This window comes from Pelophylax lessonae, assembly GCF_965119305.1.
Source record: "Pelophylax lessonae genome assembly, chromosome: 6".
Classification (NCBI taxonomy): domain Eukaryota; kingdom Metazoa; phylum Chordata; class Amphibia; order Anura; family Ranidae; genus Pelophylax; species Pelophylax lessonae.
In genome coordinates, this window is record NC_138773.1 from 260847519 (window position 1) to 260870170 (window position 22652).

A 22652-nucleotide genomic window follows, 5' to 3' on the forward strand; every position below is an offset into this window, starting at 1 on the left:
AGGCAAACTGAAGCGCCCTGCAATCCTTGGCGGTGGAAGGAGATGCGCCAAACAAATTTAAAAGGTGTATCTCACACGTACCGATACAGACTATGCTGTAATTTAATTTTCTTACACTCCAAAAGGGTGTATATTGAATAGCGGAATAGGAAAAATGTTATAATACGGTGTATCTCACACGTACAAACACAGACTAGGCCCCGATTACAATTTTTTGTACCCTAAAGGCAGGATGAGGAAGAGGAGTAGGAGGAGTTGGGAACAGGAGGAAAACTGAAGCGCCCTGCAATCCTCGGCGGTAGAAGGAGATGCGTCAAACAAATTTAAAAAGGTGTATCTCACATGTACCGATACAGACTATCCCGCAATTTAATTTTTTACACTCAAACAGGGTGTATATTGAATAGCGGAATAGGACAAATTTTACAAAACGGCGTATCTCACACGTACAAACACAAACTAGGCCCCGATTACAATTTTTTGTACCCTAAAGGCAGGATGAGGAAGAGGAATAGGAGGAGTTGGGAACAGGAGGCAAACTGAAGCACCCTGCAATACTCGGCGGTAGAAGGAGATGCGCCAAACAAATTTAAAAAGGTGTATCTCACATGTACCGATACAGACTATCCCGCAATTTAATTTTTTACACTCAAACAGGGTGTATATTGAATAGCGGAATAGGACAAATTTTACAAAACGGTGTATCTCACACATACAAACACAATCTAGGCCCCGATTACAATTTTTTGTACCCTAAAGGCAGGATGAGGAGTAGGAGGAGTTCGGTACAGGCAGGAGGCAGACTGAAGCACCCTCAAATCCTCGGCAGTATGAGATGCGCCCCAAAAATTGGAAAGGTGTATCTCACACGTACCGACACAGACTATCCCGCAATATAATTGTTTATACCCAAAGGTTTTGATTAAATAGCGGAATAGAAAATATGATATCAAAAGGTGTATGTATCTCACACGTACCGACACAGACTATCCCGCAATTTAATTGTTTTTACCCAAAGGTGTAGATTAAATAGCGGAATAGAAAATATTATCAAAAAACGTGTATGTATCTCACACGTACAGAACCAGACTAGTCCCCAATTACTATTTTTTGTACCCCCAAAGGCAGGATGAGAAGTAGGAGGAGTACGGAACAGGCAGCACCCTCAAATCTTCAGAAGTATGAGATGAACCCCAAAAATTGGAAAGGTGTATCTCACACGTACCAACACAGACTATCCCGCTATTTAATTGTTTATACCCAAAGGTTTTTATTGAATAGCGGAATAGAAAATATTATCAAAAAAAGTGTATGTATCTCACACGTACACAACCACACTAGGCCCCAATTACTATTTTATGCACCCCTAAAGGCCGGATGAGGAGTAGGAGGAGTACGGAACAGGCAGCACCCTCAAATCTTCAGAAGTATGAGATGCACCCCAAAAATTGGAAAGGTGTATCTCACACGTACCAACACAGACTATCCCGCAATTTAATTGTTTATACCCAAAGTTTTTAATTGAATAGCGGAATAGAAAATATTATCAAAAAAAGTGTATGTATCTCACACGTACACAACCACACTAGGCCCCAATTACTATTTTTTGTACCCCTAAAGGACGGATGAGGAGTAGGAGGAGTACGGAACTGGCAGCACCCTCAAATCTTCAGAAGTATGAGATGCACCCCAAAAATTGGAAAGGTGTATCTCACACGTACCAACACAGACTATCCCGCAATTTAATTTTTATACCCAAAGGTTTTTATTGAATATCGGAATAGAAAATATTATCAAAAAAAGTGTATGTATCTCACACGTACACAACCACACTAGGCCCCAATTACTATATTTTGTACCCCTAAAGGCAGGATGAGGAGTAGGAGGAGTACGGAACAGGCAGCACCCTCAAATCTTCAGAAGTATGAGATGAACCCCAGAAATTGGAAAGGTGTATCTCACACGTACCAACACAGACTATCCCGCAATTTAATTGTTTATACCCAAAGGTTTTTATTGAATAGCGGAATAGAAAATATTATCAAAAAAAGTGTATGTATCTCACACGTTGTAAGATCCTGGCACTCTCAGTGCCTTTCTATCATCTCACTTCCGGGTTGCGTTCCACCACTCAGGTAGGTGGAACGCATATAAGGTGTGTATTCCTTTAACAGTGCTGACGTCATCATCAGGCGCCGCACTGAGCGGCTATTTCAACTGACGGTCTGCACTCACACATTGTTCGTGCAACCTCTCCTGATACCTGCCTAACCTGATGCTGCTGAATCTTCCAGCTACATACCCTATACCTGGATTGACCGGAGCCTCGCTACCGTGTCCTACACTCCCTCACTACTGGCTATTGATAAGTACCCCACAGGGGACCCCCTCTTACTCTTATCAACAACGCTTGCTATCTATACCTGCATTATAAGAACTATTGCTAGCTCTAGGATACATGCTCTCCAGTATCTACCATCTGCATTTCTAAACCTAGATCGCTAGCTCTTGTGCCTATTATTTGTTACAACCTGCATTACCGAACTAAGCTTAGCAACACCTGTATATCTTGCTTGCTATTATCTATCACCTGTTGATTATACTAGATTGCTAGCTCTTGTGATTGCTATCTATCATCATCTCCTATCATTCCTGTAACATCACTATCTGAGTGCTTATCATCATCTACTATCACTCCTCAGAGCCTATACCTTCAGTGTAACATCTCACTGCTACTTGCATAATTACTATCACTCCTGCAACATCATTATCTGAGTGTTTGTATATGTGCATACTGAATCAGGCTGAACCACTATGATGAGTCAAGAGAGTTGGATCAGGTGATTTAACAAGATCTCTACAAGACTACTGAGTGGAATTCTGCAGCTGCAAATCCAGTATCCTTGAGCTAAAACCCAGAGCGTTACACACGTACACAACCACACTAGGCCCCAATTACTATTTTTTGTACCCCTAAAGGCCGGATGAGGAGTAGGAGGAGTACGGAACAGGCAGCACCCTCAAATCTTCAGAAGTATGAGATGCACCCCAAAAATTGGAAAGGTGTATCTCACACGTACCAACACAGACTATCCCGCTATTTAATTGTTTATACCCAAAGGTTTTTATTGAATAGCGGAATAGAAAATATTATCAAAAAGTGTATGTATCTCACACGTACACAACCACACTAGGCCCCAATTACTATTTTTTGTACCCCTAAAGGCAGGATGAGGAGTAAAAGGAGTACGGAACAGGCAGCACCCTCAAATCTTCAGAAGTATGAGATGAACCCCAAAAATTGGAAAGGTGTATCTCACACGTACCAACACAGACTATCCCGCAATTTAATTGTTTATACCCAAAGGTTTTTATTGAATAGCGGAAAAGAAAATATTATCAAAAAAAGTGTATGTATCTCACACGTACACAACCACACTAGGCCCCAATTACTATTTTTTGTACCCCCTAAAGGCAGGATGAGGAGTAGGAGGAGTACGGAACAGGCAGCACCCTCAAATCTTCAGAAGTATGAGATGCACCCCAAAAATTGGAAAGGTGTATCTCACACGTACCAACACAGACTATCCCGCAATTTAATTGTTTATACCCAAAGGTTTTTATTGAATAGCGTAATAGAAAATATGATATAAAATTGGTGTGATTTATCAATAGCACATGTGAACAGCAGTGTCTTATATCATTCAGCTCTGCTGCAGGCTATGGAGGAAAAAAAAAAAAAATTCCCCTTTTAAGTGTAATTTTTAAATAGATTAGTACAGACAAAAGTGGGCAAAAAATATTGTTTTCACTGCACCCCACACACAGCAAAATCGATGTGGACCAGCTCTGCTGCAGGCTATGGAGGGAAAAAAAAAATCCCCTTTTTAAATTTTTAACTAGATTAGTACAGACTATGCCACAATTTATTTTTTTAACCCAAGGGTGTATATTGAATAGTGGAATAGAAAAAAGTGTATAACTTTTGAAATCTCTCAATAATAGCACATGTGAACACTGAACACAGCAGTGTATGATCACAGTCAACACAGCACAGCACTGAAGGGAAAACGCTGCACACAGTGACTGATAGAAAAATACTTTTCTCCCTCCTCCTCAGTGGGCAAGAAAGATTGTGTTCACTGCACCCCACACACAGCAAAATCGATGTGGACCACTGACACCTGCCTATCTCCAGCCTCTCCCTAACTGGATTGATAAGATCGGTCACTGCAAACCCCCCCCCCCCACACAGCAATATCGGTTGTAGAACACTGACCCTAAAAATCAGCAGCCTCGCCCTAAAATGCCTATATCTCGCCCTGCCTAACACACTTCGACCTGTCCCTCAATTCTATCCGGACACAAATGGTTTTTGCCTGTCTGTCCCTAATCAGCAGCAAGCACGTATGATGTGTGCTCTGTCCCTGAACTAACACAGCAGAATGACGCAGCGGCGCTGGCTCGAACTTATAAAGACTTGGTCACATGCTTCAGATGGCCAATCACAGCTACTAATACATTTGTAGGCATGGCTGGGATGGCTTAAGGCACACCAGTTAAACGCTTGTTGATTGGCTGTTGAAAGCCCGCCATGAAAAGCGCGCCAATGCATACAAAACCCGGAAATAAAATGACCGAACACGGATTTTTACCCGAATATACAGTAAAGTTTTCGGGTCCGTGTTCGGGTAACAAAAATCCAATTATTCGATACGAACACGAATAATACAGTCCGTGTTCGCTCAACCCTAAAAATAAGTTTTGTATGTAATTTTACATTTGAATTTTTGGTGCTTTTTATGCCCTTTAAAATTCCCATCACCCTCTTGTTGAACTTTGATGCTTTAATTCATCTGAGGATGGGCAAAGTGCCAGTCTCCAAACATTTATATTGTCCTTATTAGTGTGCCGCTGCTCCCTCAATGTACAAGTGGCGGGCTCCGGATGTGTTCTTGACAAAATTTTGCTGCTGCAGTAGTATAGGTCTAGACCATGGCTGTCCTTTTCAGCAGAGGTGTCTGAATCATAAGACTAGCAGAAGAGAAACTAACCAAATTATGATTTTCCTTTATTTGTAAGTTAAAAAAAATATATATTACCTTTTCTCCTTGTATTCCAACTCCAGGTAAACCAACTGGGCCTGGAAAACCAGGAGGTCCAAAATCTCCCTAGAAGGAAAATAAATAATTTACAGATTGATCAAAATGTGATTCTTTATACTGTAAAAATGTAAAAGATTGTGTGAAGGTAACTAGTTAAAATTCGGTTACTGTAAAAAAAAAAAAAAAAGCAAAATGTTAATGGAGGTCCTCTTTATTTTGCATTCTCTGGAGAACACCTCACCATAATTCAGTTCTTATAAATGTGTTACCAGCTTTTGTTAAGAGCTAATAGCATGGACCAAATATTAGGGGGTTTATTAGTAGGTCACCTGAAATATAATCAGCTGAAAACTGTAGGGTCCATTAGCCTGGAGGTACAGAGTGATAGTAAATGTCTAGTTTATTCCATATATAACACTGACCTTATCACCCTTAATACCAGGCCCTGTCATCCCACGAGGTCCTCTTGGTCCTTCAAACCCACGGTCACCCTACAAGAAAAATAGTGTGTCATGTTTAACATAGAATAGTACAATATACAAGATCAGTGCCAAAACTGAAGTTCCTTGATTGATCCACTTGATGATCCCTTAGAATCTATTGCATACATATACTGGGATTTTCAGCTTCCTTCAAAGCAAGGGTTTTGTCCCCAGCTAAATTTACATCATAGTAAAAATGGCATAGCAACAATTGTCTCATATTATCACCCAAACTGTCCTCTCTGCTCCTCCCTGCTCTCTAGCTCTCTTGTCTCCTCCTCCCTTGCTCGTCTCCAGGACTTCTCCAGAGCTTATTTCATCCTCTGGAACTCTCTACCTCAATCATTCCAGCCATTTCCTACTCTGTCCACATTTCGGTGATCCCTGAAAATGTATATCTTTGCAGGGAAGCTTATCCCTCCTCTACCTAACAACTGAAGTTTTAATTCTTCCATCAGCCCATCCCCCCCTGTTATTACCTTTTCTACCATTTGCTCCACCCTATTAACTTTTAAGTTGTTATTAGCAGGGCTTTTTAATCCTCTTGTATTGTATTGTGTTGTAACTCTACTGTCTTCCTGTATATTGTAAAGCCCTGTGCAAACTGTTGGCGCTATATAAATCCTGTATAATAATAATAATGGCAGCAACTAATGTCAAAGGATTCCATCAGGACCGAAATACGTGGAAAACCTTTTTGTTGCTCTTATGGGGAATTGTAGAATAATAGTAAGATATTTTTCTTCTGGTGTAGTTAGATAAATGACATCTGGAGAAGGTTCAAGCAACTATATGAATGGTGTACACATTCTGTAAGTAAGGAGTAATCAGGTCAGGGAGTCCTACTGAACTCAGTGCCACCCTATGTTTTTTTTACAAGCATGCATGCAAATTGCTTTACAACATTGTTGTTACAGGATCTCTGACAGGACACAGGCCCAGGTTATTAAACTCATTAGCAGGATAACTTTTGAGCAAGCCTGCTAATAGCTGTTGAAAAATTGCCATGTCATAAGCAGACCTCTCAACAGGCTCAATTCTGATTGCAACTGGTCATTGTAAGGCCATTTAGGAGGAATACCCATTCCTGGATGGTTCTACTTGACCTGATGCTGCCCTTTTCATACAACCCAGACCTCCACATTTGTCCAAATGTCCTAAAATATGTCTACATCCAATGTACATGTTTGATCTGTTTTGAAATAGTCATTTATTTCAATTCGGTAATATGTTGGCTGTTAGACTATAAAACACAATCTAATGGAAATACTGTTATAGTTAGAAAAACAACATTGAATGTACAGTAAATGAAGTTTACTCAAACAGTTCAGCCCACCCTCCCCCTCACCTGGCAGTTCTCAATTGTCTTGTCAAAACCATGCCAGATATCTAAGGGTCAGTCATGATAGCCGATTACCCTAATACAATCAGATTATAAAGCGGACTGGACCAAAGACTATGCAAACCTTCTTAAAGTAGAACTTTTTTTTTTCATTTTGGATAGAGTAACAGAGGATTATAACCCCTGTAAGATAATTTTTTGCCATCTGTGTCCCATTGTGGAGATTTCCCTTCACTTCCTGTCCCATAGCCAAAACAGGAAGTGAGAGAAAAACCCTCCAAATTAAAGGAATCCCGTGACCCCCCCCCCCCCCCCAGGTCACCATAACTAGTATTTCCATTGGAAGAATTTGCCTCTATTACCTTTCTGGGGACAGCACAAAATGTGGGATTTTCTTTTATTTTAAAAGATAATGGTAAAAAGGACAAACAGAGAGTGTGAATCTCCTTAATGGGGTCACAGACAGCAATAAAAACTGACAAGTGTTCTAATCCATCTCCACTTCATCCAAAACTAAAAAAGTTTAAACTTTAGTTGCATCTTAAAGTGTCACTAAACTCACATAAAAACTATCAATAAATGGGGTATTACATGCTGTTCATACTCACTCAGTCACTAAAAGATTTGTTTTCTGTATTCTCCAAAAAAAAACCTGGTGGTCCTGCTGCTCTCCACCTTCTGTCCATGTCCCCATTCAGCAAGGAATTTCGCAGCTGTGGTGGCAACTTTGCACGTGCTCAGTTTTCAGTGAGTTTCTATGCTGAGCATTTCCTTCCTATCACATCTAAACAGCACATGTGACTATAGAGTCACACATGTGGGCGTATACACAGTGGTAAATGACAGCCCACTCCCTTCCTCCTCCTCCATGCCCACTAAGCAGCTAAACACAATGGGGGTGGGATATTAAATGTAGATTAATGGAGGCTTCACCTCCCTCTTATTTTATTGCCAAAAAATAAATAAACATATATATTTGCATGGCAATTTAAAACAGTTTACTGATACTAAATATTTTTTTTTTACTCTATATCCCAAACGTTTTTTTTTTTTAACATGTAACCAGCAGCAGGGGACTAGGAGCTCCTTCTGCTTATCTTTCCCCGCAGACAGGCTGGGAAAGATCTGGGTCACGTGACAATTGCATATAGATTAGAAAAAAAGTACTTAAATTGTTTTTAATTAAAATAATTATAATGCTATCCTCCGTATACAGAAGGGAAGGGACAATGTAAATTAAACAGTGTGTGTTTAGTATCACTTTAGGTAGTTTTTTTCATTTTCAATTCAGTTTATTTTGCTGGTGCTCTTGTCTATTTTGTCTATTTTGTAGTATCTTTTCTTCTAAATATTTTTTGTGCCATTTTTTATTTTCTTTTATTAAAATTATATTTAAAAATCATTATGTTTATTTTCCAAATGCTCTAAACGATACGTTTGAAGAACCTTTGTCTCTCTGGAGTGTGCTACCATATTTTAAACTCAATCTTATCCGCATGGCACTGTGGAACCTAAGGGGCTAATCTTCTGCATTGTGTAAAAAGGCTGTTTCATCCTGTTTTCTCTGATCATCCCCTTCTTTTACTGTCCCCAATCCATCTGCTGATAACACAGAGCCCTAGGAGGCACTCTGCACATGCTCTGTTTAGTGTGTATTGCTAGAGAGTTTTTTTTTTTTTTGAGAGGGTGCATGTGATCAGCACAGGGCCAATCAGCACTTTCCACACAGAGGGTCAGGTCATAGGACCTCATAGGACAGTTAGAGGAAAACTTCTGGCTTCCTATTGATGTCACTTCCGGTCCATGGCTTCCATGGTCTGAAACGCACACCAAATCCGATGAGAGCAGAGCGGTGGTGTTCTATGGTATGCATTCCCAGGCTGTTTATATTGGTGCCCTATGTATGGCACATTGAAATGTGAATGCATTTTATTTGGCTTTTATGGAACACATTGAATTTAAAATAAATGCTAAACTATATTAGCTCTTGGTGATATATTTTTCTACCTTCAAGGGGGTACCAATGCCAATGGAAATTATCATGAGGGTATAGACCTGAAAAGTGTGTTTAGACCTTCCTATAAAAAGGGGTAAATAACAACTGGTGAGTTTGCACTCTTCACATACAGTATCTCACAAAAGTGAGTACACCCCTCACATTTTTGTAAATATTTTATTATATCTTTTAATGTGACAACACTGAAGAAATGACACTTTGCTACAATGTAAGGTAGTGAGTGTACAGCTTGTATAAGGCCCCATGCACACAGGGCGTCATAAAAAACGAGCTGCAGAGCCACTTCTAACGCCAGGAAAAGGCAGGTTTAAAAACATGCTTTTAGTAGCTTCCTCCATTGGCGTTATTGCACGTTTGGCCACGTTGGCTTTTAGCAGCGTTTTTAATGCCTCCATTCAAAATCAATGGTTGCCTAGGAGCCGTCTTTGATACGGCTTTCAGCCCATTGATTTGAATGAAAGTCGCATCACAAGTTGGATCAGGATGATGCGACTTGTGGTGCGACTTGAACTCTGAGGATCTTGAGGTGGAACTCCACGCCAGAATGGGAAAAAAACAGCGTGGGGGTCCCCCCAAGTTCCAAACCAGGCCATTCGGGTCTGGTATGGATTTTGAGGGGAGCCCCATGCCGAAAATACGGAGTGGGGTCCCCCAAAATCCATACCAGACTCTTATCTGAGCATGCAGCCTGGTAGGTCAGGAAAGAGGAGGGGACAAGTGAGCAGCCCCCCCTGGACCATACCAGGCCACATGCCCTCAACATGGGGGGGTGGGTGCTTTGGGGCAGGGGGAGCTCTTCACCCCCCACCCCAAAGCACCTTGTCCCCATGTTGATGAGGACAAGGGCCTCTTCCCGACAACCCTGGCCGGTGGTTGTGGGGGTCTGAGGGCAGGTGCCTTATCGGAATCTGGACACCCCCTCTAACAAGGGGGCCCCCCAGATCCCGGACCCCCTCCCTATGTGAATAGGTATGGGGTACATTGTACCCCTACACATTCACCCCATAAAAGGCAGTGTATGTAAATAATGACAGGATACATTTTGAGAAGTCCTTTATTAAAAACCTTCCTTCGGTCTTCTCCCCTCTAGTCTTCTTCCTCTGTTCTTTTTCCTCTGGTCTTCTCCCCTCTGGTCTTCTTCTTCCTCTGGTCTTCTTCTTTCTCCGGTCCTCCTCCAACGATGTCTCTGGTGATTATGCCGACTCCGGTCTATGCAGCTTGTTATATATCCATTGGGGGCGTGGTCTCTTGGTGACATCACCCGGATACCCCACCCCTTATGTCGTCCTCTGTGCCATAAGAGGGCGGGGTCTTCGGGTGATGTCAATGGGAGGTCACGCCCCTAATAGCTATATAATAAACTGCATAGACCGGAGCCAGCATAATCACCGGAGAAATCATCGGAGGAGGACTGGATGAAGAAGAAGACCAGAGGGGAGAAGACCAGAGGAAAAAGAACAGAGGAAGAAGAACAGAGGAAGTAGAACAGAGGAAGAAGACCAGAGGGGGGGAGATTAGAGGGGGAAGACCAGAGGGAGGGAAGACCAGAGGGAGGGAAGACCAGAGGGAGGGAGGACCAGAGTGGGGAAGACCAGAGCGGAGAAGACCAGAGCGGAGAAGACCAGAGCGGAGAAGACCAGAGGAAGATATTTAATAAAGGACTTCTCAAAACGTTTCCTGTCATTATTTACATACACTGCCTTTTATGGGGTGAATAGGTAGGGGTACAATGTACCCCATACCCATTCACATAGGGAGGGGGTCCGGGATCTGGGGGGCCCCCTTGTGACAGGGGGCTTCCAGATTACGATAAGCCCCCTGCCCGCAGACCCTCACAACCACTGGCCAGGGTTGTTGGGAAGAGGCCCTTGTCCTCATCAACATGGGGACAAGGAGTATTGGGGTGGGGGGTGCAGAGCTCCCCCTGCCCCAAAACACGCACCCCCCATGTTGAGGGCGTGTGGCCTGGTATGGTCCGGGGGGGTGGGGCTGCTCGTTCGTCCCCTTACCTTTCCTGACCTGCCAGGCTGCATGCTCAGATAAGGGTCTGGTATGGATTTTGGGGGGATCCCCACACCGTTTTTTTCCCATTTTGGCGTGGAGTTCCCCCTCAAGATCCTCAGAGTGCAAGTCGCACCACAAGTCGGATCATTCTGATAGGGAACCATTGATTTTCACATAAAAAAAAAACGCTGTAAAAGCAACGTTAAGCAATGTTAATCAGCCTTTAGCAGCGTCAGACGTTTTTACAGCCTAACACTGCTGCTCCAGAATGCACAGGCCCTGGGTTTTTTTTTTTGCTGCTTCAAACCACCTATGCCACTTGGAGCTCCTAAAAGCCTGTGTGTGCATGAGGCCATAGAATAACACGGAGGGGCGTTTTTAAGCTGCAAAAAAAAATCATCTGACGCTCCTAAAAGCAGCTGAAAAAACGCCCTGTGTACATGGGCCTTACAGTGTAAATGTGCTGTCCCCTCAAAATAACTCAACACACAGCCATTAATGTCTAAACCACTGGCAACAAGAGTGAGTACCCCTAAGTAAAAATTTAAAAGTAGGGTCCAAAGTGTCAATATTTTGTGTGGCCACCATTTTTTTTCCAGCACTGCCTTAACCCTCTTGGGCATGGAGTTCACCAGAGCCTCACAGGTTGCCACTGGAACCCTCTTTCACTCCTCCATGACAACATTATGGAGCTGGTGATGTTAGAGACCTTGCACTCCTCCACCTTCCATTTGAGGATGCCCCACAGACGCTCAATAGGGTTTAGGTCTGGAGACATGCTTGGCCAGTCCATCACCTTTACCCTTAGCTTCTTTAGCAAGGCATTGGTCGTCTTGGAGGTGTGTTTTGGGGTCGTTATGTTGGAATACTGCCCTGCGGCCCAGTCTCCGAAGGGAGGGGATCATGCTCTGCTTCAACATGTCACAGTACATGTTGGCATTCATGGTTCCCTCAATGAACTGTAGCTCCCCAGTGTCGGCAGCACTCATGCAGCCCCAGACCATGACACTCCTACCACCATGCTTGACTGTAGGCAAGACACACTTGTCTTTGTACTCCTCACCTAGTTGCCGCCACACACGCTTGACACCATCTGAACCAAATAAGTTTATCTTGGTCTCATCAGATCATAGGACATGGTTCTAGTAATCCATATCCTTAGTCTGCTTGTCTTCAGTAAACTGTTTGGGGGCTTTCTTGTGCATCATCTTCAGAAGAGGCTTCCTTCTGGGATGACAGCCATGTGGACCAATTTGATGCAGTGTGCGGTATATGGTCCGAGCACTGACATGCTGAACCCCACCCCTTCAACCTCTGCAGCAATGCTGGCAGCACTCATATGTCTATTTCACAATGATTACCTCTGGATATGATGCTGAGCACATGCACTTCTTTGGTCAACCATGGTGAGGCCTGTTCTGAGTGGAACCTGTCTTGTTAAACCGCTGTATGGTCTTGGTCACCGTGCTGCAGCTCAGTTTCAGGGTCTTGGCAATCTTCTTATAGCCTAGGCTATCTATATGTCTAGCAACAACTCTTTTTTTCAGATCCTCAGAGAGTTCTTTGCTAGGTGCGAGATGCCACGTTGAACTTCCAGTGACCAGTATGAGAGAGTAAGAACACACCTGCTCCCTATTCACACCTGAGACCTTGTAACAGGGAAAGAGGGAAAATGGCTAATTGGGGCCAATTTGGACTTAGGAGTGTACTCACTTTTGTTTCCAGCGGTTTAGACGTTAATGGTTGTGTGTTGAGTTTTTTTGAGGGGACAGCAAATGTACACTCTTATACAAGCTGTACACTCACTACTTTACATTGTAGCAAAGTGTCATTTCTTCAGTGTTGTCACATGAAAAGATATAATAAAATATTTACAATAATTTGAGGGGTGTACTCACTTTTGTGAGATACTGTATGTGTTGACATCTTCTTATTTGTATTCACCATGCACGTATCCTAATATGGACTAATGTATTTGTGCACAAATTTTATTTTTTTTTGGCTAATGTGCAGAGCCCTAAGCCTTGTACACACAGGCCAAATGTTTGCCAACATCATCCGATTCAATAAAAACCGACTGATATTCAGCCCGTGTGTATGCCAGCTGGTCCCACAGAAGCCCGCTGTTTGGCCTATTTCTGTCGGACGAGCATGCTGGAAAACCAGCAGCCCACCGGCTTCCAATCAGCGATCTCAGCCAGTGGCTGAGAGCGCTGATCTGAGTGTTCTGGCGGGGGGCTAGATCATTAGTACAGCGGCTCTGACCAGAGCTGACAGTTTTTTCTTTAATGAGAAAACATTTCATACTTTGTACCAGGCTTTACTTTCATTTTGGTTTTGGCTACAGACACCCTTATGGGGCAGCTACATTTTTGATTTTGCTTCCAAAGGACTGCATAGAGTGTGCTAATCAGGCTTGTTAACTTCTATGTGTTTTGTGTTTGGTTTACCCACACAGACTAATTTGTATCACTGGAGTACACAGTACACTTTAATCTTATTTGTGAGTGCCTTCTTCCTATTCTGTCAAAATTTCTACATTCCTGTTTCCTTGGGGACTACATTCACCTACCTGCACCTCTGCTACCTCACTGGCTGTTTTAACATGCATACACATGCCCCTAGGTTGCAGCCTTGCCCCTACTCTTAGTGCATATAAAAATGTAATTAGCTCATCTTGTTCATTGATCACAATAAACTATTCACTAGCAATTCAATTACAGAAGCATGTTCCGGACCTTCTAGTGAAATAAGACAAGCCAGGCAGCACCACTCCAAGTCTCCTGTGCACAACCTCTCAGCTCAGCTTCCACATTAGGTTCAGGTCCCAGAAAAGAGCACGTCCCTCTCCAAACAAATACTGAAGTGAAAAACTCAAGGCTGCACTTTGATGACATCACCTATTCAGTTTATATAAAACCACTGGCTTTGGCACAGTTCCCGCCCTTAGCCAAACTCTACTGATGCGATTCACCTAGACTGGGCTCTGGTGATGTCAACTGTTAAGTTTATGCTAAAGCACTGGCTTCTGCTCAGTCCCCATCCTTAACTATGCCCCCCTAATGCGTTTCACCCGGGTTGGGCTTAATCGATGAAATGCATCAAAGGAGCACAGACAAATGCAGGGACTGTGTTTTATTTTAAACTGAATGGTTGATGTCATCAAAGTGCGGCCTTGAGTTTTGTACTTCTAGTGAAATAGTAAGAATAGCTTAATATGGGTGAAACATGTCAGAGGTGAGTGGACAAGGATGGAGAGAATAAATTGAGGGGTTGACATCATTAGAGTGCAGCCTTGCATTATGTACTTCTAGTAAAATAATCAGAGAGAAAAAATATAAATAAATAATCAGAGAAGTCTTCTTTAAAGTCCATTCAAAAGTAATATTAAGTGGTCCCCCTACCACCATGCAAGATTGTTATCATGCAACTTGAGGATTTCAAATCCTGTGTGAATGCACTTGTGCACTGTGTTAGCAGGTTTCCCAAGAGGCTGCATCACAAGCCTTTCACTTTTTCCCCAAAAGCCCATATCTATCAAAACTTATCATATCTGTGGATGGCCAATCTGTTGTGAACGAAGATGCCCACAAAGACCTGGACAGGCCAGTCTGACAATATTTGGGTATCTGAAGATAATTCCATCTCAAGACACTTGGTAAATTTCTTTCTAAAATTTGGAATCTGAATTTGGATCTAATAAGGACTTACCTTTGATCCTGGCAGACCCTCTCCTATAGATCCTCTCTCTCCGGGAAGCCCCTGAAGTCCTTGAGGGCCCTGTTAGAATGAAATCATTACAACATATCAAAATGTTATGAATACAATCCACTGAGCTGACACATAACACAAACACAGCTTCCTTTGTAGTTTGTCTAGTTGTAACTTGCTTGCAAATAATGTAGTTCTATAACTTCAAAGATTGCATTTAATATGGCTGAAAGCGAACATTGTATTCTGTCTTGATGAGAATAGGGGCAGAATTAAATCTAGTACAACAGAGAACAGACCCATTTGCCTTCTTAACTAAAGACATAATTCTAGATTTCATGTGATTTTATCACAAAACATCATTTTTTATCAGTATCAATTCATGAGACACTTAGCTAAAATTCATAGTAAGTATTTTTCTTCCCAATTTTAAGGTTAAAAGAACAGCAGACGGATTTATTTTAATTGTGTCAGACTGAAGATAAACCACTGTAAACTTGCCCCAACATGATCTGGGTTTCGGTAAATGGTGAGTCTTTCAGAAGTGTTATAGCTTAAAAGCAGGCCTGATTGCAGGTATTAAGAGAAAGTGTGCTTTCCAAAAATTTATAACAATGTACCATAGGTCTATACTTTACTGGTTGAATAAACATTAGGATGATTCATAAAAAAGGAATTTGCCCAAGACTGAATAGTTTTGAAAGTACAGAGAAATACTACTTGAAAAATAATTAAAATCAATTTATTTTTATTGCTTGTATTTATCTGTTCCAATAGTTTTATTGACAGCAATGTAAATGTATTTTGCGCTGTACAATACAACAAGCTCCCTTGCTGTTTCATCCATAATGGCAAATCCAGTATGGGAGTGAAGCCACAAGTGTAATAGGTCCAGCAGGTTAAGAAGCAAAGAAATATACATTCTGGGTATTCATAACGTTTAATCAGAACCAGTCAACAATGGATATCTGTAATAATATCAATAGCCACCCTTGTATTTGAGTAACTGTGCTGCCTTTCCTTTCATGAATTCAGTGGCATATGCAGGGTATGACACATATGGCACAAATGGCAGATGCCTTGGGTGCCACTTGAAGGGGCGGGGCCCCACTGTTCCCCTCAGCAGCAGGGATGACCAGGGCCTCTCGAGCAGCAAGATTTTTATGGGGAGGGAGCAGAAGTTGGAGGGAGGCCCTCTCAGGAAGAACTTATGGGGCCCCATGATTTCTAATGGTGGGCCTAGGGATGCCCTGGGGTTCACTAACTGAAGAGGCAGGGCAGAGTAATGCTGTATCGCTCACAGTAACTCAGCTTGAGCACTGCTAGGACAACCCCCAGGGCCTGCAGCAAGAACCTCTATGGATCATGAACAAAGTAATCAAAGAGGCGCTGGGAACTTTTAGACTTGGAAGTGTAGTCAGATAAAGAAAAACATCAAAAAAGCTCAATGCTCAATAGCTCTGGCGAGGCAACTCACATACAGCAAAGCTTCCCTCAAGGAGCACACAAGAAGCTCAAACTATAGAAATACAGAAATGAGCAAACCAAAACTGGATAAAAGTGTCCAATATAATTCTAATTGTTGATAAAAATAGAATACAAAAACAGCCAAGGTATTTCAGGGGCAAAACGACTCCCACTTTATCAGGGTTCAACACAACACACACAATAAAACTTAGGTAGACTCAGTCCATGTGGAGAATTCAATGCTGGTTCAGTACTGAAGTCACTGTTTTCTCTGCTTCCATCCAAGTTTTATCCTGTTTTGAGCCCTAATGAAGGGGGAGTGTTGCCCTCAAAATGTATGCAATATTTTCATAAGACTTTTTTTTATCAGCGATTAAAATGATCTTGGACCCTATTAGTCTCTCTGTCATAAACTCCTCTCTCTCTCTGTTAGCATTTATGTACACTAAGCCATGCACATGCAGCGTAGTGTACATTGACAACACCACTTTTTGCCGTGATGACTTGAATCCCGAGCTAATGCGCAGGAGTGACATAATCAGGGCCCATCTAACCAAGTGGCCAAAGGTTCATAATCTGGAAGGAAGACTGGGTAAAAATGGCAGCACCGCACTGGAGTGGATCACTTGCCAGGTAAGTGCCACCTGTTGGTTATCAAGGCGCATCTAGCCAAGCGGCCAAAGGTTCATAACCTGGAAGGAAGACCGGGTAAAAATTTCAGCACCGCACTGGAGTGGATCACTTGCCAGGTAAGTGCCACCTGTTGGTTATTAGTGGGTATTGAATCTCATAAAGGAAATTAAATTAGGATAATTAATTGAAGGGTATACACACATTAGAATACATACATATCAGGGACATTTTTAGGGTTTTAACAGACCATGGCCACCTCTGGGCACACAGATTATAATGTTGAAGGGCTGGCAGGATATCACGATGACCATGTTGGATCAAATCCTTTAATTACGCCTTGGATGGGGGAACAATATACTTTTAATATTGTGACATTAAGAAGCACAAAAATTGATTGGGAAACTATTGACGGGGATTATTGTTGCCCAGTTATTGTTTTATCTTCATCCTTGCAGCTGTAAATATAATCTTGTGAGAGCCATCTATTGACATCTTTGCCCAGGTAGTATGCTGTAAGCCTTTGAAAGATTCTGGCAAACATTGTATCTCATATTTTCCTAACGTTTAGCTTTCATAAAAGAACCGGTTAGGCATGTTAAATATTTAGAAAAATGCAGTTTTCTAAACCCAATGCAGATACTTTAACAAACAAACATTAAAATACCCACCGGTGGTCCAGGCTCTCCAATTCCTGGAGGACCACTTGGACCTGGTCTTCCTTGTACTCCAATGTCTCCCTAAATACATAAAGAAAGCAAATCATTAAAAAAAAAAAATGTTCTCACGCACGGCCAAATCCAAATGTAATTACTGTTGCATTTCTAAATATATAAAATTAAACAGCATTTTCTCTCTATGTACAGTTGTGTTAAAAATAAAGCAGCGTGTTTAAAAAAGTGAGTAAAGCTCAGATTCCTTATAATAGCTTTTATTTCCAAACACACAAATGCATTGGGAACACTGCACAGTCTATTCCAAATCAAAACATGAAGAAAAATGTTTCAAATTTGTTAATACTTTACAGAAAATTAGTATTAGACCGCATTCACACTAGTCCAACTTGGACTCAGGCTGACAAGTCGCGGTCCGTCACGCTCCCATTGTGCGGTACAGGAGCCGTTCTAATAGGAGCAACACGAGTCGCTCCGACTTAGAAAAAGGGTCCTGTACTACTTCGGGGCGACCTGGAGGTGACTTGTATAGACATTCATTTTATGAAGTCTGTGCAAGTCGCGCCGAAGTCGCGCTGCATGCGACTTCACAGGTCGCCCCCTAAGTCGGAGCGACGTAGTGTGAACTGAGCCTAAGGCTTATCCAAAAATAGCAGTGTCGGCATTTTTCTTTACAAACTGAAACATTTACTGTATAAACTGAAAAAGCTTGAAGATTTAGCTTTCCTGTGAATCATCAAACTAATATTTAGTTGTAAATCCACTGTTTCTGAGAACTGCTTCTCATCTGTGTTGCGTGGAGTCAACCAACTTCTGGAATCTGTGAACAGGTATTCCAGCCAAGGACGGTTGTACTACATTTCACAATTTCTCTACATTTCTTGGTTTTACCTCAGAAACAGCATTTTTGATGTCACCCCACAGGTTTTCTATTGGGTTAAGGTCCGGGGATTGGGCTGGCCACTCCCTAATGTTAATCTTGTTGGTTTGGAACCAAGATACTGCTCTCTTACTGGTGTGTCTGGGGTCTTTGTCTTGTTGAAACACTAATTTCTTTTTTCGCAATGGAAGTGCACCGCCCCATTGTGAACACACCTATTGTTTTTAAAGGGAAGCATTTTTCTTTAACTTTAGAGGCACCTTTTTTTAGTGCAGTAGTGCTTGGAAATCTCCTTAATGTGAAAGGGCCCTTAGTGTTAGAAAAGGGTAACAGTGACAGTTCTTCTTTTAGAATAAAATTTCCACTTTACAGTTTCAAAAGGGAAGTGTAGCACATTTTAAAATGTTGCACCATTTTTCTATAGGCCAGTCAATGGGTTCTTTGGCAAATTGCAACCTCTTTAGCACATGTCATTTGTTTCAACAATGGGACTTTGCGGGGGCTTCTTGCCGATAGCTTGGCTTCACATAGGTGTCTTCTATCTGTTACAGTACTTACAGGTAACTTTAGATGTTCTTTGATTACCCTGGAGCTGATCATTGGCTGAGTCTTTGCCATTTTGACTATTCTTTTATCCATTTGAATGGTAGTTTTCAATTTTCTTCCACATCTTTCTGGTTTTGGCTGCCATTTTAAAGCCTTTGAGATAATTTTAGCTGCGCAGCCTATCAGTTTCTGCACTTCTTTATGTTTTCCCCTCTCCAATCAACTTTTTAATTAAATTATGCTGGTCTGGAACGTCCCATTTTACTAATTTAAAGAGAAATGCACTATACCCAGCATGTACAACGTTTGCTGCCTTCATTCTTAAATAAGGGCCTTCTGTTTGTTTCACAGGATGAATGACCTTACTAATTGAACTCCCCACTGCCATTATTGTGAACACGCCCCTTTCAATTAATGAGTCAATTATACAGAATCAGCAGCATGCATTTTATGACTGTTAGGTCTGTTGGTTTTTTATCACTCTTCTATACTTACTAGTAAATTATTTGCCATGTAGAAATATAATTTTTACCAAAAACAGTGATTGATCTGGTTAGTGATGTTGGACTGCTATTATTTTGAGCACAGCTGTATTTTACAGAGTCTTTACAGTGTTTTGATACAGGCTGTAAATAGACTTAGGGAATATGTATAATTGTCCTAAGTGGAACACTGGGTAACTTTTTTGGTGAAGGGGTTTGAATTCAAGTGCCTTTTTAAGGTTTTAGATAAACAATTATGTATTACATCCATATTAACAGAAAGCAAAGTGTAAAAGGTTACTCAGTCAGGGAAATGCAAGACATATACATTTTTTTGTTTGTTGTTTGGATAATTATTATCATCCCGGATCAAGAAAATTAGACGCCTGGTCAGTATTCCATTCCCCATAAATTGATCTTCAGTATCTTTCTTTTTTGTTTTTTGGGTTTTTTTTCTGTCTTTTTTGCTTGCAGCAATGCTTCATCAGTAAAAGTCCACCATGTCAGTCAATCTTAAACCTTAGCTTGATAGAATTTACTGCTTCACTTTCAGACCAACAAAGTTTATTACTGGTGATTTGGACAATAAAGCAGCTTGTGAAAAACTACAGCAAAGAAAAATTACCACATCCCAGTGCACAGGAACGGTATAACTAAACCTAGTGCCTGATCATTAGTATTATGAGTGATTCATATACCATCATCATATTCCGTGGCATAAATATATAATAAAACAATTGGTGTGAAGATGAAGCCATGTAATGTCTATGTGTTCAATATCCCTACTCACTGGTACTCAGGGGATCTGGTATATTGTCCAAATTAGATAAAGTAAACTACAGAGGTATCCATATAATGTATTAATAATGAATAAAAAATCACACTATTCAAATGTCTATTAGATGTAGAGTGTTCCTACAAATCCAATAATTGTCTTGTGTCTAGGGAGATCAAAAGTCAAAGGGTTTAGTAATTTCTTACCTTGGGACCTGTCAGTCCTATCCCTGTTTCTCCTTGAAGTCCAGGTGGTCCAGGGAGACCTCTATCACCCTATGGAAAAATATAAACAGTCATTATATATGGACTAATTACAATGTTCTTTATAATAAATAGTAGTAGTAGGTGATATGGTGTTGACATTTTTACTTTTGCTTTTCTACCTTTGTCTGTTTTTTCCTTTTGCTATTAGTTGATTAGATTTCTACTCATCGCCTGTCCTTGACACAAGGAGGGGACTCTCCTAACTGGGACATCCTACCGGGACACCTATAAAAGGTGTTTTTTTTTTTTTTTTTTTACTTTAGGAAGATTTCTTCTCACTTTTTCCCTGTCTTCAGACAGGCAGTTATGGGGATATCTGCTTAATGGGTATACAGGCAGCAATAAAAATGCTACAGAAGCTCTAAAACTGGCGCTCACCGAAGTTTGGCTGGATCAACAGGTACCGGCCAAATCTCAATCAGTATTTGGCTATTCCTACTCAACAGAAGTTAATCATTTGATTGTTTTCTGTCAAAGGGACATGTTGGAAAAATTGCTTTGATTAGGGTGCTGTTGTCAGAATAGCTTGTCCCATCGGATGTAGGATTCCTTCATTCACTTCATTTGTGTGGATGGAGGAATCTGTTTTTTCATTCAGACCTCTGGCTAAAAGGGAAAAAAGTGCCTCTATATGGCCAGCCTAGCTCTAACCCTTTCCTATCCTGCCATTAACACACTTTCTATCCTAGCCTAGCAATGCTCACTTACCGTACTGTAGCATTGTCGCATTAGGATTACAGAACACCCTCTCCTTATTTCCATAACATAGAGGGAGGTCTTTAAGGGCTCACGGAGGTGTCTGGCAAGAGCTGATAACATTTTTTGATATGCTAGTACAGTGCACAGTAAGGTACAAGAACAATGGATTTCTGAAAGGATCAACAGGTATTTTCCTGTACGTTCTGTCCTAACACAATAACACACTTCTAGTCCTAGGTGACATTACTGCTCCTCCATAGATAAAGTATAGCACAGTAATTGAGCATTGTCACCCTAGGACAGAACGTGTGTTACTAGCAGGATCATCAAGTGAAAATAATGGAATAAAATGCCCCAAAAAACGAATGCAGCCTCCACTGGAAAAGTTGCAAAATATTATTATATCATTCTTGGTTTTAGATATATGTTAACTCCCAATCCCAACAACTGTATACAAAGAAGAAGCTTTCACAAACCTGTCTTATGAAATTACTTTCCTAAAAGTAGGTTTGGTTTTCAGGGGACTCATTTAAAGTTAATAAGACGATCCTGCTCCGAGAGACTGAATTTTGGTCCTCCAAGTCCCTTTAGCAGAGACCACATACTTTGTAGATGGAAGGAACGTCCTGTTTGGTTAATATTAGGTAAATATTTAATGGCCTTTGTTTCTATTTGTTAGTTCATTGTAGCAGGACTGTCAATGATAGCTGAGGATTTGAATTTACGTATAGTCCTATTATATTATAAGCACTGCATTATTCCCTCTACCATCAAAGAACTGGCCAATTTTATGTGACTCACATGCAATAACTTTTCTGTGATTTATTTATTTATTTATTTTTTTTAAATTAAACTGCTTTTTGCCCAGTCTCTTTGTTTCCCCTTATAATATTTCCTTACCTTTTGTCCTTGCAGTCCTTCAAATCCTTGATCTCCTGGGGGTCCTTGAATACCCTATATCGCATTAAAATTAACAAAAGCGTTAGTTCTGTGATCTATGAGTAGTCTATGCCATTTACTGTACTCCCTCAGCTAAAACATTTATTCTATATACAGTGTACATATATATTGTAAGGAAGGAATGTCAAACACAAGGCTTGCGGGCCGAACGTGGCTCTCCAGGCCTTGTAATGGGGCCCTCACACTCAGTTTTGCACCCAGAACTCTATTCTGCCACCTCTGTACATAACACCCTCCTGAACTCTACACTCTGTACATAACACCCTCCTGAACTCTACACTCTGTACATAACACCCTCCTGAACTCTGTACTTAGCATAGTCCTGAACTCTGCACGTAATGTACTCCTGAACCTTGCAATCTGTATTTAGCGCACCCCAGATACAACCAGCCCTTTGAGGGCAAACCTACTGCTGATGTGGCCCACGATGAAATTGAGTTTTACACCCCTGTTGTAAGGGGAGCAGGTTTAAATGGTAATGGTCGTGGCAGTGGCAAACCAAGTAGGAGACAACTAACAAGGAACAAACTAAACTGAAGTCAGTTCCTGACTAACAGGGTGCCCTCCAATGGTCCCCCCCCCCCCCCCAAAAAAAAAGAAAGCACTAGTAAT

The 22652-nt window shown here is 41.4% G+C and overlaps 1 protein-coding gene across 1 annotated transcript in view; it reads right to left on the reverse strand.

Moving 5' to 3' along the window:
* COL28A1 (collagen type XXVIII alpha 1 chain) overlaps positions 1-22652 on the reverse strand; it is a gene marked incomplete at both ends in the record, with an annotated part of 119163 nt that overhangs the window by 64189 nt on the left and 32322 nt on the right. Inside the window, 6 exons of the mRNA XM_082259978.1 lie at positions 5103-5171; positions 5528-5596; positions 14662-14730; positions 17430-17498; positions 20322-20390; positions 21981-22034. Coding sequence (XP_082116104.1) covers positions 5103-5171; positions 5528-5596; positions 14662-14730; positions 17430-17498; positions 20322-20390; positions 21981-22034 — 399 coding nt within the window. The remainder of the gene's footprint in view (positions 1-5102; positions 5172-5527; positions 5597-14661; positions 14731-17429; positions 17499-20321; positions 20391-21980; positions 22035-22652) is intronic.